Source organism: Ochotona curzoniae, unplaced genomic scaffold (genome assembly GCF_017591425.1).
Source record: "Ochotona curzoniae isolate NIBS_2020 unplaced genomic scaffold, NIBS_Ocur_1.0 scaffold_3835, whole genome shotgun sequence".
In the NCBI taxonomy this organism is placed as follows: Eukaryota; Metazoa; Chordata; class Mammalia; order Lagomorpha; family Ochotonidae; genus Ochotona; species Ochotona curzoniae.
Window position 1 is genome coordinate 13,126,306 of NW_024467114.1, and position 14,675 is coordinate 13,140,980.

General features: G+C 48.9%; 1 protein-coding gene across 1 annotated transcript in view; it reads left to right on the forward strand.

Moving 5' to 3' along the window:
- The first annotated feature begins 6,039 nt into the window (after positions 1-6,039).
- The window catches only part of NXPH1 (neurexophilin 1), a 246,766-nt gene continuing 238,130 nt past the window's right edge, over positions 6,040-14,675 (forward strand). The window contains exons 1-2 of the mRNA XM_040964954.1: positions 6,040-6,390; positions 7,212-7,375. Coding sequence (XP_040820888.1) covers positions 7,322-7,375 — 54 coding nt within the window. The 5' untranslated portion in view covers positions 6,040-6,390; positions 7,212-7,321. The remainder of the gene's footprint in view (positions 6,391-7,211; positions 7,376-14,675) is intronic.

Sequence of the window (14,675 nt, forward strand, 5' to 3'; positions counted from 1 at the left end):
AGCAGGAACCTGAAGATAATTAGATGTAAACTGAAGAGGGGTTGGTAATTTTACATTTCATGTTGAGTGCAAAAAAGAAGTAAGAGAATACGACCTGCATGGTTTCCAGTATTATGGTGGGGTTAGGATTGTCGGCTTGGGCTGTGATGATGGTGTGCAGTAAACCCCAGCCAGTCCATGGCAGTTGAACAACAGACTTGATTTCTCACTTGTGGCTCTACAGGACAGCAGGAAAAGTCTGCATCTCCCAGGCCAACCTCAAGATTTGCTTTGTGTGTTTTTCTTGTTTCATGTTCTCTGCTGAAGGGTAGATTCTATCCCTGTGTGTGCGTCTCCTCCTGCGTAGTATGTCTAGTGGAAGATGCCATGTCTCTTTAATCCTGGTTAGGATTAAAAGGAATAAAGAAGGGAGTAAAGAATGGAATAAATGGATACAAAAGGAAGGGAAGAATGAAGGAAAAGGAAGGGAATGGATACGAAAGGAAAGAATGAAAAACTGCAGAAACAACCATCTATTTTATATAAAATTTGATGTTAGATCTTTTCATCTTACACTTTATCAAAAGCATTTTACAAATGGCAATGGAAAAAGCAGGAAAATATAGTATATGATTTTTGTGGTATGACCCCTCAAGTTAATTATGACAAAATTCTGGAAGAATTGGCTTCATTAATTTGGTATTTAAAATGAAGAGCCGAGATAGTTGTTGTGTTCATGGATATCTTTTATTTAAAAGGTTTCTGAACCAAAACTCTTTCCCTAGGATATTTGAGTTGAAGCAACCTTTTATTCTCTGTCTCTATAAAATATCTTACTTTAGAGTCTGTCTTCATAATGCAAAATCAAGATAAAAGCTGGAAAAACACCTGTGTTTTGAAATATCTAGGTACATTAGATTATGGAGATGAAATATGCATTTACAGAGCTTGTCGCCTTTGTCCCCATGACTTTTTTTTTATTTCTATGTGCTTGGAGTCCCACATTTCTTTTCAGCTGAAGCGGATACTGTACTTTGCATTGTGAACAGAACATTGGTTATCAAGTTCTTTGTCTTTAGTGATTCTGCTTAAGGAAACTGTCAGTTAAGGATCTCTGGAGGATCCACCATGAAGAATTTTTGTAATTAGATTACAATGCAAAGGTTTGTTTAATCACAATACTTTAAAAAAAAATTTTAATTATGATTTTGGGGCAATGACCCCAATCTTACCACCTTTTATATTCAACTGCCTTTTAACTGGCTTTCTTTAATTTCTCTTATTGTATTCATCTTCTTTTTAAAGTTTGTGAGCATAATTAAAACTACCCTACCTTTGAGAACTTTCTGTCCTCTCCAACAGAAGAAATGAAATATGTGTGTATATAAATTACTTCTAGAAAAGAAAATGGTTTCTACATGAAGCTTTTGATTTCCCCCCCTTCCTTTTTTAATCCCCCCTTTTCTCTCTCTCTCTAGTCCAGTGATCTTGTTGTTATAGCATTCGTGTAATGGCAATTTAGCATACGTGCCTCAAGTTATTAACCAAGTTCTACTACATTCAAATACTAAATCTTCTAGGCTGGTGGAAATCACATTGAAAGCGATCCTTCTTTCCACTCCTGAGTGTGGAAATGCCGGAGATTCCTTAGTTGTCCCGAGTGACATTTGGGAATTCTGCAAAAGTAGTGGAAAGAGGTTTGGATCTCTTGTAACAAATGTTCATAAGCACAATAAGGATGCCACTCTGAATATAGATTCTCATAAACCAATGGTACTAAAACATGTGCAGAACAAGTTATATGAAAAAATGATATAACAGGCCTGGCGCAGTGGCGCAGTGGTTAAGGTCCTCCCCTTGCACGCCCGGGATCCCATATGGGCGCCGGTTCTAATCCCGGCAGCCCCGCTTCCCATCCAGCTCCCTGCCTGTGGCCTGGGAAAGCAGTCGAGGACGGCCCAAAGCTTTGGGACCCTGCACCCGTGTGGGAGACCTGGAAGAGGCTCCTGGCTTCAGACTGGCATAGCATCGGCCGTTGTTCTCACTTGGGGAGTGAAACATCAGACGGAAGATCTTCCTCTCTGTCTCTCCTCTCTGTATATCCGCCTTTCCAATAAAAATAAAATAAATCTTAAAAAAAAAAATCCAATAGAATCAACCCTTGACCTAGAAGAAGGTTATATGGGTGGGGCAGGAAGAAATATACAAAACTTCAGCTCTAACCCACAAGCATACTGGATTTAAAATCTTAGAAAGATACTAACAACATGCCTTTTAATTGTATCTTTGAAAATCAAAATGTAGCAGATAATTGCCTTATATGAAGTAGGAGAACTTGAAAATCAGGAATGACTTCACATAAAATAGAATAAAAGTTAGTTTTTAACTGGAAGTCAATTTAAAAATTATCTCACTTTATTTTCCTGCCACGTAGAAGATGGAGCTGAGGCCAGGGGAATCTGCAGACACTGCCCAGGAAAATATTCCAGGGAACTATTATGTTATACTGAGATCAGGGAAGACGGGCAAGACAAGGCGTCTAAGTTTTGGGGGACTATGGGGAAAAAATTGGTTTCTAAGATAAGTTCAAAGCAATAGTATGCACAAGGAGATTCAGTCTGGCCTGAGGCTTAAGTAAGACCATAGCTGAATGCTTCATAATCATAATTTTGTCCCCTCTTAGGCTTTTGTTAAAACTTGATGATATTTGCGTGTTCAAGACAGGCTCATTTTGGAATGGAGCCTTGCAGCACTCAGAGCTAGCTTGCTTCCTCCTCTTTCTCTTTCCCCAGCCAGAAAATCCAAACCTTCAACTCTAACCCTCCCGCTCCCCAGCCAAAAGCAAACAAGCAATGAAAATCAAACAAATGAACCAAGCTAAATCAACCAAAGCAGAACTACGTTTGACAAAAGTATTAGTATATTGTAAACGAATCCTAATTTTAATTTCGTCTGGTTTTAATGATCATGAAAGTTGCTTACTATTGCTATTTCTTTTTGAATGTAGCCTCCTGTAACTCCTTAAGAATTTATTTGTGTTTCTGGAGATAAATGTATACTGTTGCTTTATATATTCACTTCAGGTTGGACCAGGCATACCTGGGGAAAACCAGATGGCACAGTTTCATTTTACAATGGTTATAATTCACTTGGATTTTGTACGCATACTAAGTTGCATTGCCCCCAACATTTAGAAAGAGGGTGATTTCGACAGGATTCTCAGCCTGAGTAACGTCTGAAAGCGTACTCTACACCTCATGGAAAATCGCACTTTTGTTCTATCTCGGTGCAGCCAATTGCTGATGTTCTGTATTCCATGAGTGCATTGCACATGGAGGACTACTTTATACAGAATGTGCGAGAGTGATGCTTTTATTGCAGAGTTCTTTTTACAGCAGATCATTCATTGAAGAGCAGGTAAATGGGCCATCCTTGCCCCTTTCCCCAGTAATGTTACATCATTAAAATTGGAGAAGTTTAGCAGAAACAATAAGTTTCCCAGTGTTTCTAGTTGGCTGTCTGTTTTGTTTTTCTGATTGACATAAAAAATGAACATTCCTGTGCTGATCTAAAAGATGGCAGAGCACTGCTACTTTATATCCCAGTCCAAGGGTCTGCTAGGATCCAGTGGGTGTTCAATGTCTTGCCAGAAGGTCTGGGTCATTAACATAAAAAGCTCTTTGGCATCCTGTGTGACACAGTGTCAGACCCACTTCCCATTACTGAGTACCTGTGGTGCTTTTCTTAAATAATCAGTCCCATTCAGCCTGAGATTTCAAGGTCCCTGATCATCTTTCTATTTCACACGAGAAAAAAAAAAATTAAGGCTAAATGGCACTAGAAGCAGAATGTTTTTTGAAGTAAGGTTTAGAAAAGAACTTGACATATCCCAAAGCTGGCCAGATTCTCATTTTCCCAAAGGTCAGACAGAAGTTCAGCTCTGGCAGCAAATGTACTTAGACTTCTGAATAGAGCACTCCAGCCCTGACTCTGGGAGGGCCCAGGGCGCACATGCAGGTGGGGTGTGCTTGTAGGAAGGTTGCATGAATCCGGGAGGGTAGAAGAATGTATAACTTTCCTTCCCTTACATTGACCGGTCATCCTCATACATTTTTACCAAAAGAGGTCAAATTCTCTTTATTAGATTTTGTAAGAACACAAAAGCCTGGTGAGTGAACATGGAAGTCACAGCCTTGCAACTATGCTGCAGGTCCATGTGTATTTTTCCTAAAGTGGATTTGTAGAGTTCCTTGAGCTTAGACCAGGGGACTTTTTAAGGAGTGATTTTTTTTTTTTTTTTTTGCTATAAGGCAGAGACCAGGCCTCTCAGTATGGCAGTTATACCTTAGGTGGGGGTCTGGTTTGGAGACTTTTGGAGATCTGATGTCAGGTAAAGGTGACAGTGGGGCTACTCTGGCCTGTATTTCTGTTTGTGCCCCGCTCCCCACCAAAGGGATCCTGCTTGTGGACACCCTGCGACCTGCTGTCCAGAGCTACACCGTGTCAGGGCCCAGGTTGACTGGGGTGGCACTTGCAGAGCCTGAGGTACCCAATACAAAGGCTCCAGGAGAGGTCAGCCCCAAATGCACAGAAAACAGGAAAAAAAAATCATGATTTTTTTTTTCATGGTAGCAACTTGAGTTCTGTGATGAATTTTAAACTGAATTCTTACACATGAATATCAAAATGCCACCGTGCAGTGTGTACACAGGCTGGGCTTTTGTGAGAGGTAGACTTACAGAAGTCACCCATTGCCTGGAGGATGAGAAATGCTTTCACACACACGGGAACTCGCGGTCTGACTTGGGCCACTTCCTGTGGGCTCTGACAGCCTCACCCTAAGCGGAATGAGCTGACATTGGGTCTCACTGGATATTGTTGAGCTGGACTGATGGCTGTGTGCTGCAGAGTCAAAGGGAAGAAGGAAAGAACAGACGGACATGAAGGGAGGTGGCGGGGTTGGAGTAGAGACAGAAACCCGGAGACTGACCGGAGTATTCAGAGAAACACTTAGAGAGACAGAGGTTAGGAGAAAGATGCTGAGAGTCAAATGCATGGATCACAAAAACGGAGACATAGGTTAGGAGATGACCCATACGCATGTAGGTAGATGATGTGTGGATGGATAGGCTGCTGGTAGAGATACTGAGAGATATCTATTTGTATGGGGGAGGTTGAGAGACACCAAGGACTGTAAAAGACACACTAGGCTGCGAGGCTGGTTGCGTTGTAGGTGTAGGTATCAGAGGAGGTGGCCACAGCTTGGAGCATCCCTCGCCTCCCCCCTCTCGCCCGCTCGACCCAGCGGGCTGAGAGGAGTCCGGAGCCCAAGGTCGCACAGTCCTCCAGGCGGTGGCGCGCGGAATGGCTGGCGGTCTGCAGCACCCTCGCCTCCCGCCGCGCAGCCACAGGTCGGCGGCGTCCCGCGTCAGGGAGCGAAGCCAGTGCGCCCGTGCGGGTCCCCGCCCTGCGCACCTCCACGGTGCGGGCGCTTGGATAGCTCGGCGCTGTCTTCCCTACGCCCCCTGGGGAGGGGGTGCTATGACCACCAGAGACCAGGCGTAAGACGCGCTTCTCCCTGCGGTCTTGGGCCACCGAGACCAGGATCTGTTTACGCGAGGCATCAATTAGTATATGAGGGATCAGTCACCCACGTGCCGGTGTGATTTCTCGTGTTAGGAAGGCGGGCGCGCTAAGCCACGGCCCTGTGGAGACACCTCCGTCGCCACTGCTCTCCAAAGCCCTGAGCGCCTCAGAGCGTCCCCCCCCCCCAAACAGGCCGGGCAGCACCTCGGACAGCACCCGCGGCTCAAGGCTGGTGGCTGCCAGGCCGCTGGCGGTGCGGGTGGAGGTGCTGCTCCAAATTCCCCCCATCCCTCCCTCCCTCCCTGGAAAACTCCACGCCTGCTGTGTCGCTTCCTTCTCCCGCCCCCTAAAGGCCAGTGCCTTATCTGTCAAGTTCAAGTCCCTAGGACCGGTCCAGCATCTTTTCCTTAAGTCATTCCCACCACCCTCCAGTGGCCGCTGCGCTGCTCCAGGTCCCAGCTTCAGCGCTCGCAATCCCAGTCGGTCCGGCACCGCAGCTCGGCGCGTTCACCTCTCTCTCTTTTCTCTCCTTTCCTGTTTCCTCCTCCACTCCCCCCTCCTTTTGCCTCTTAAGTTTTCTGCACCGCAAATCCAACTGTGCCAAGCCTCTGCTCCCGCGAACCAATCCCGAACCAACCCCGGCTCTGGGACCCCGGCTCCGCCAAGGCTGGACGAAGCAGCTGGACCGGTCCGCGCCCGAGAATGGAGACGGAGCGACAGGGAGGGCATGTCCGGGGCACTGGAGACGCCAGGCCCCAGTAGCTCCTCCATGGAGCCTGCCCAGAGCGGTGCTTTGCTCGCCAGCGTCGCCCCCTGTCCTGTGCGGTAGGTATCCTTCTCCTCCAGTGTTCCCGAAGGAGACACCTTGGGGTGGTGGGCTCGAAGACGGGGTGGCGGGAGAGGGCGGCTCTGGTTAGGGGATGGAGGATGTCTGGTGGAGACGATCCTCACAGCCCTAGGCAGGCTTCTACTCTAGAAGTTAGGAACTGGCTGTGCCCCCTTGGCTGGAGCCAAAGTGATGCTAGCGATGTGACTGTTCACGCGTGTGCAGCGGCTCCAGTGGGTAAACTGAGCCCTGTTTTCCTGTATGCAAATTGCATCTCCTTCCCCCACCCCCTTCTCCCAGCGTCTGGAGATACCCTGCACCTAATCCTGGTCAGTTGTACCTACCTTTTCTCCCCACCCCCTTCTTTCCCTCTCCTCTCCCTCTCTTTCTGTCTCTCTCTGCTGGTGTGTACGTGTGTGAGCACTGCCAGGGCTGGCGGAGAACCAGCCGCTGCCTTCAGTTCTAGCCGCCCGGCCAGCAAACACTAGGACAGGTCTAACTGCCAGAGACGGCTGGGCTCGGAACCAGCCTGCGTGCACGCGGTGCTGTGTGTCCCGCCGCCTCCGGCCCCTGCCGCCCGGGAACTCGCACCCTAGAAGCGCAGGGCGCGCGGAGCCCCTCGCCCGCCCCAGCGGCTGCCTGCAGACCGCGCTCTCGCTGGTTTGAGGCGCTGGATTTACTCGCTTCCTGGTTTTCTCGCACCCCCACCCGATTCTCTTAGTCCGTCTCCCTCCCCGCCACGACCCTCTCTCCCCCACATGATCGCCAAGCCTAACCTTGCCCGCGTGGTCATGGAATGTCTAATTTCATTTGTATCTAGGCTGCTGACAGGGCTCCTTGCTCTGTGAAGTGGATGTCAGGTGGATCTATGTTTTTGAAGGAACAAAGACTCAGAGAAGGCACCGCCAAGGAAGTTTGAGACGCGGGAGGATGCAGGCTGCGTGCTGGTACGTGCTTCTCCTCCTGCAGCCCACCGTGTACTTGGTAAGTCACTGCGTGTGGGGCGCCTTTGCCACCCAGCTCCGGCCCAGGGGCGAGGCACCTGGGTGCGCGGGAGGAGGCTGAGCCGCGGCTTCAGCGACAGCAGCTGCGTTCTTGGCGACTGCTTTGAAGCAACTTTGGCAAGCTGGTTTCCAGATCCCTGCGGGATTTTCCGGGGTTCCCCATTTCCTGCTCCAGTTCCCCCCGTCCTGCGCGTGATTCTGTGCAGTGGCTCAGGTGCCCTAGGCACTCAGACACCACGGAGGTGATGGGACGGAATGCTATTCGGGCGAAAGAGCAGAGAGAAAGGAGAGAAAGCTTGTAAGACACGGAACTCCGAGCAGTTTCTCCGCCGAGTTTAAATGAAAGGAAATGGATGTCGAGGCTGGAAAGTACGAGGCACGAGTCTGCCGGGGTCTGCGACTTTGAAAGTGAGTCTAGGTAACCACTCCCCTGGCTTGGAGACTTAGCGAGTAGAGGAGCGCAGACAACTTTCTCGGAAGGGTTCAGGCAGCCTAAGTTTAACTGTTAGGGGCACGGCGGGCAACGAGATAGTTAGGTACTTCATCCACAATGTCCCACCCCTCCCTTATCTCCCGACCGCTCTACCAAAGTGCCCCTAGGGAAGGAGGTATTGCCCGGCCTGGTTAAGTAGGAGAGAATTCCTAAATAAAGCCGGGGCCGGGCTGCTGCTGGAGCAGGAGCTCTGGAGTGGGGACTTCTCAGGCCGTTGGAACCAACAAAAGCTTTGTTGTGATGAACTGGGGGCTGTGGGCACTACGCCGAGCCCAGGGAGCATGTGCGGTTGCTCCGGTTTGGCTCCCGGGGAGGACCAGGGACACTCAAATCCTGCTGCTCAAGTTGTGTTCAGAGTAGCCACCATCCCGGGCTGGGAGAACACTCAGGGCTCAGAGGGTTCTAAGCAGGGACGAGGAGCACCAGAGCGGCCTGAACACTTTGGAGGGCCTGAACCGGGATTGGGAGTGATGCTGGCGTCCCTCACCCCCAGAACTTGAGAAGCCACAGGCCTGCGAGCGACACGGTTTCTAACTTTGCAATTCGTAACGTTTCTCAGCCGTTGCTATGATGCATGTGACTGCATTGCTGCGAGTTGTATGAATTGTGTGTGTGTGTGTGCGTGCACGCATACAAATACAGATATTCAAGTGGGTTCAGCTTCAACCCTGTCTTTGCACCTTTATCTTCTGACTGTAGCAGCTGGGGACGCCAGAGGGCGCTGCGCATCAGTGTCCTCGCCTACAGGACACCTTGGGGTAAACAGGTGAAAGCCGGGGCAGCCAATGAAAAGAACAGCCTTTCTGACCGTCACCGAAGTCTGTGCCTTCCCGGGTTGGAACGCACGCGGAATGCAGAGAGCGACCTTCCCAGCTCCCATTTCAATCTCTGGCCCCTACCTGTGTCCAGTAAGCACGCTGACATTGACAGCCCCAAGCCGAGGACAGAAAGTTTGGTTAGAGGAAATGCAGATGTATATTAATAGGTCATGGGGAGGCGAGGGGGACAGCGACAGAGCAAGAATATTACTGATTTCCTTGCTGTCCCCACCTGCCTGCCCTTCTCCTCTGCACGCTTTTAGGCATGGCCTGTACCTCAGGACTGTTCTGTCCTTGGGCCGTGCTCACAAACACGGCAAGGGATCGTGGCTGTGGTGCAGTTTATTGCTTGGAGCAAGTATTTCGATAGTCTGGAAAATAATCTATCAAAAGCAGAAGTGAAATCAATACGTTGTGTTAAATTTTAAATGTGTTTGTTGGCAGTTAAACCGCTCTCCACTCGTTACAACAACAGTGCTGGATTTATTCTAATGCGCTGCTTTCTCAACAACAAGCGCATTAATTCTCCTTTAATTGTAAACTGGGAGCATTTGAAAACCATTCAGTGTGCAAATTATGCTGATTCAATTACCGTTTAGTTACAGACTTCATTACCTGAATGCCTTTTGGCAATACAGAGAAAGGAGACAATTTTTCCAATTTCACTCAAAACAACGCAAACTGTTGACAATAAAATAGAGATGGCGATTTAGAAGTCCATTCTTTCCTTTCCAATCTAAACTTGTTTTTGTGTCCTGGGGATTAGAAGGCACAGAACCCCCAAACAAAAGGCTGATGGCCGCGCCCCAAGGTGGTATTTCCAGGGATTGCAATCCCCGGGTCATTTGCCAGCACTATTTGGAGCTGTTTTCTTGCAGAAGCAGGGAACTGACTTTTACCTTGGAAATGAATTTATAAGGGTGAGTTAGGCAGTCACTTCCAGGCTGGTTTGTGAGCAGGTGCATTCCTTGATTAAAACTCCTGGGTGATGAACAGATCAAGAAACCCAGTTTTCTCTCCTTTGCCTTAGACTTGAGACACAGCGAACTGAATTGAACATTCATTTGTCACTGCACCCCTTTGCGAAGAGCCTTCTGTAGATGCACACAGGTTGCCAGGAGCTGCTTCGAGTTAATTTTAGAAAGGCAAAGGTGGCAAAATCAATATTGTCTGTGTTCCTCATACACTGACATAGGAAGGAGGACTTTCATGAATGACTGTCTTGGTGAGCCAAACACCGGTTATGTGACTGAAACATGACATTGTCTCCCAGCTGATGTCTTTAGTCTTCTTTTTCCCTTAAAACATGTGGAATCCCAGTTAGGTTTCCCAAGGAGAAGCTTAGGCTTCTGCTTATAGAAAAAAAATGTCTTGAGCCCATCCACCTTTTGGAATAGTTTTTAATGATAAAAAAAAAAAAACCTCTGTGTGATAAATCAGTGCTCTAGATTATACCAGTTATCTGTTGGCGTGAAGCTTCTCAGCACTTGGTCCTTGGCCCAGAGCGCTTTGAATGTGGGATCAAAGGTTAAGGCTTCTCTGTATGTAGAAATGAATCCACCTTAGTTTAAAATAGAAGCTCGTTTTTAACACTTTAATGAAGAGCTAATTAAAATTATGTTTTTTGAAGTTATTCCTGAAACAGATTAGCTAAAATATCAAAAATCACCTCAGGGCAAGATCCAGCTGTAAATATATAGGGAGAGGCTTTTGCATACCAGGGTAAGGGGAAAATTTCAGTCCACTGAATGTTGTGTGTTACAGACTTTAGTGTCTAAGTTGGAGAGGAATCTATGGCTGAACAATGCTTGTTAAGATTTTGCAAAGTCTGGCAAGCTTCATTCTCCTGTCACTTCTGGATTGATTCCAAGATACCTTCAGCATGATGTAATATCTTTGAATCGGATTGAAGCTCTCTCTTGGTAAACTAGGAAAATATGATTTCTTCCTCTAAAGAATGAGTGCACTAAATTGAGTCCTTCTCAGTGAATCCGAGGAAACAGACCACACAGGGAGAAAATGTGCTCTGTTTGAAGGCTCTCTTGTGATAATTCTCAGAGATCTGAGACTCAGATCTGAGGAGTACTTCCTGGGCATGACAATGCAAAAGTCACTCAGAAATCGAGTCCGAGACTCTGACGAGGCATTGCATGATATCATTGTGACCAGACATCTGCAGCACTACTCGAAGGAGAAAAGTTGCCGTCGGTTTTAATTGGAATGAAAATTGCCAATAGTCTGGTTGTCCTTTAGACCAAAAGAATGGGCAAGAACTGAATATCCTTTCTGTCTGTTGTACCACAGTATTCAGGAATGTTGTGAACTGCCTATCCCCTTTCATTGAGGATGTCCATAGCATGTGAATTCTATACTGATGGTTTAGATTAAAAAAAAATGGGTGATCTATCTTGAGAACCACTAACTCAGAACCTTTACAAACTAGACAATCTGGGTAAAGGCCGCTCAGGATTAGGGCTGGTAAGGGTCATGGAAGCTGGGGGCCAACACTGAACATTGAACACTGAATTAGCTGCTCACTGGAAAGTGCAAGTCGAACTTATTCTGCAAATAAAATTAAGTAAAATAAATTCACTGTCTCACTGTGAGTCTCAGTATAAGTGTTTTTGTTTTGTTGAGGAGGTACTAAAAGTTCCTGACCCTTCTGCCCAGCCTTCCAGATGCAGGATTAATCTTACCCAGTCTGCCTGACCCTTCTGGCTGGCCTTCCGGATGCAGGATTAGATCCAGGTTTTTGAAAGGGCTGATGCTTCAAGTAGCACCCAGAGACTAACTCATCAGTCCCCAGGGTTCTAGGGGAAGGGGGCCAGAGAACTTGGCTTTTGTTCCTGGTTTTCCATACAGATTATCCCAGCCTTGGGCCTTCTAGTGATAGCAGGGAACTAGTTTCAGTATTGGAAGAGAAGCAGAACTGCTCCAACTCTGTCAGAGGTATTTTTCCTGGAAAGCCATTAAATGCGTGACTCTTCTTTGTGTGAAGTTGATTTCTAGTTGGCTTTGAATTGTTGACTGCTATTTTCCCCTTAATGAAAATGTTGTCTGGGTGAAAAAAAATCTGTCGGGTGGTAGGGAGATTGGTTGGCTTTATTTTATTCTATTTTTTTTTAGATGGGTGCCCAGTGTCCTCCTTTTCTGAGGAAAGATTTTCCCGCAGACTGTAGAAATTGACAGCATTGTCCTAGTAATAACCGCTGTCGACAATATTTTCTAAAGGGCATTTGGGAGATGAAAGCATTTGGATATTGCTTTTTCAAATAAGCAATTTTCTTTCTTGGGCTCCCTTGATTTTATAGGGTTGGGGTGGAGTCGGGGAGCAGTAGGGGAGAAGGGCAGAGCGACTCCAGTCCTGAAATACTGAGGCGCTTTCCTGTGGAATCTCGTGGTCTGAAGAGCCCCCAATGAATTCAATTCCAGAGGCATTGATATCAGGTCACGCGGGGCATTCCGGGAATCGCAATGACACTGCTTCTGCCCTCCCAGGCCCAGGAAGCGAGTCAATGAATGCCCGATAGCTGGCCTGCTCCAACTTAGGACACAGGCATTCTTCTTCCTCTTTTTTTTTTCTCTAAGAAAGGAAGGAAGGAAGGAAGGAAAGAAGGTCGGTCCTAGCTTTGTTTCCAGCCATCAAAGTTTCCCTCGGAGAAGCCACATCCCTTAGGGATGTCGGGTCTCATTTTCAGACTGTCAACAACCCTGGGCATTTTAATTAGGAGGAGGCGGGCGAGTTGGACCGCCCAGCAAGCGCAGCGGCTTCGGAGGCGCAGAAGGTCGCCGGGCGAGTCTGCGCCCCCGCCTTGCTCAGCTTCGGCCACTTCACCGTTAGGTCCCGCAGCCTGTTTGCAGAAGTTGCGGTCTTGATTTATCCGCTAGTCGAGTTCCCGAGGAGCTCTTTCTCTCCGAGTCAGCACTCGCCCCTCCCGGAGCTTGGTAAACAGCGCGCGCGCATTTTTCTGCCTCCGATTGGCATGTTGACGACTCCGCTTGAAGGAATGTGACGATAAAGTGGGAAACCAAAGCTTGGCAAGCACTTAATCAAGGATAAAAAGGTTCCGCTATAAGGATGTCACTCAATTTATTGTGAAAGTCGAATGAATTACGTTTAATGAAAGTGCTCCCCAGATGAATATTACCAGCAATTTCCTGAGTTGGCTCTGTCAGCTCGAGATGAGGAAATGCCAACTTAGATCAGAAAAGCTCGCCCGTCTCAATTACTATGCAGGCCTTCCAGGAGCGGCTTTTTATTGAGATGATATATATTGGCGGTTTCTCCAGGCCCCCGCGTGCGTGCGAGAGCGCGTGTGCTCATTTTCCAAGTTTGCTGTCCGCCCCCGTGGGTTGCTGGCTGTTGTTTAAACTTCTGCCGAGGCGCCGCTTCTTTGCTGCGGGCTGAAAACCTAATTACCTCCTTTGTAAACAGCTTTCCCTAGTATATTTACTACTAAGACGGCTGTGTGTGGGGGGGGGGTGGGGCTGGGAGAATTCCCAAGCTCCGGTGCCCTTTCTTATGGAAAGCTCCTTGGACTGCCCGTCTGGCCGGGGCTCGGAATGGCGGAATGATAGAGCAGGGGCATTGGGCTGGGTGCTTGCCCTGGGGGTCCCAGGAGCTGCGACAGAGCAGCAGGTGCCTTTCCGGCCGCGGCTAGAGGAAAGCTTCTCTGGGCTCCTTCCTTTAAGTTAATGAACGTGTTTTACGCGCACAAGCCGGAAATCCGATCCGGAGGGGGGGCTGCAGTGCACAGGCCGCTGCCAGAGCGCATCGCCTCATCTGCATGAGAATGGAGAACCGGGAGCCTTTTCTTGTATTGCTTCTCTCTCCCACAATATGACAAATTGCAGCTTAGGAAAGCCGAGTGTTTCCTTAGAAACTGGCTCGCTGGGGGCTGTGCGCGTCCTGGCTGAACCTGCCTTCCTCTCCGGTCACCCGAGCCGCCCTAATGGATTCTGACGGGAAGGGTCCGAGCGGCGGTGGCCCGAGGGCGCACCGAAGGCAGGCGATCCCCACTACCACTGGGAGAAGGCGTCTCCCTCAGGCCTCCTGGCCCGGTGTCTTGATCCCCTCGCAACCAATTGAGCTGAAAGGCCATTTCAAGACATTTTCTGTGGGAAGAAGCCGGGAACTTGCTTCGACGTAGACTTCTTTCTCTCGACTCGGAAACTCAGTCCTCTGCCAGAAGCGTGGTGTTCCAGCCGGGGCAAGTTTTCCCGTCCCAGTTGTCACTGCCTCCGCAGCAGCGCGTCTAGTCTGCTTTTACCTTTCGGTGATTCTGAGCAATCCCGACAGATTTAGGAAGACACAGGCGTAGACCTCGTACGTCCGGGCCTCAAGCCGCACCAACTAAAGCGTTACTTTGTGGAAAGTTGTATCGACGGGAATGAGCTTCGGCGCTCCGGGGACAGCGGAATGGACTGCGGCAGTTCTGGAAGAGACCACGGACGCCCAGATAAGAGAAGGGCACGGGCGGGCGGCGTGGCAGCCGAGGCCGGGAGAGGGATTCTTCAGCACCATGGCCAGCTCTGTGCGCCCTGGGCCTGCTGCTGCGCCGGGGCTCTCCCAGTATCTTAGAGTGGACTTTGCGCTGTGGTCAGGTCCTGGTGGGAACGACCTGCTCGCCCTCACAGTCAGGAATACCTAGCTGCTTTTGCCAGGTCCCCAGTTGTGTCCTGCGGTCAGAACCTCGGGTGCGCACCCCCGCCCCCTCCGTGGTTGCGGCGTCACGTGATCCCCGCAGAGTTCAGCTGTGGGAAGGAAACTGATTCCCTCCCGGTATCCCCTCCTCCCCTCTGCCCCAGCTCATTAACCGATCCCTCCTGCCCACAACAGGGCATGGCATTTTATAATGTAGAGCTGCAAGTGGAAGCTTTATTGGACACACAAGGAAACTGAGGCACGGGATTGGGCAGAAATGACCCGTGCCTCATCTCCCATCTAAGGGAGCAAGACTGGAGGCACC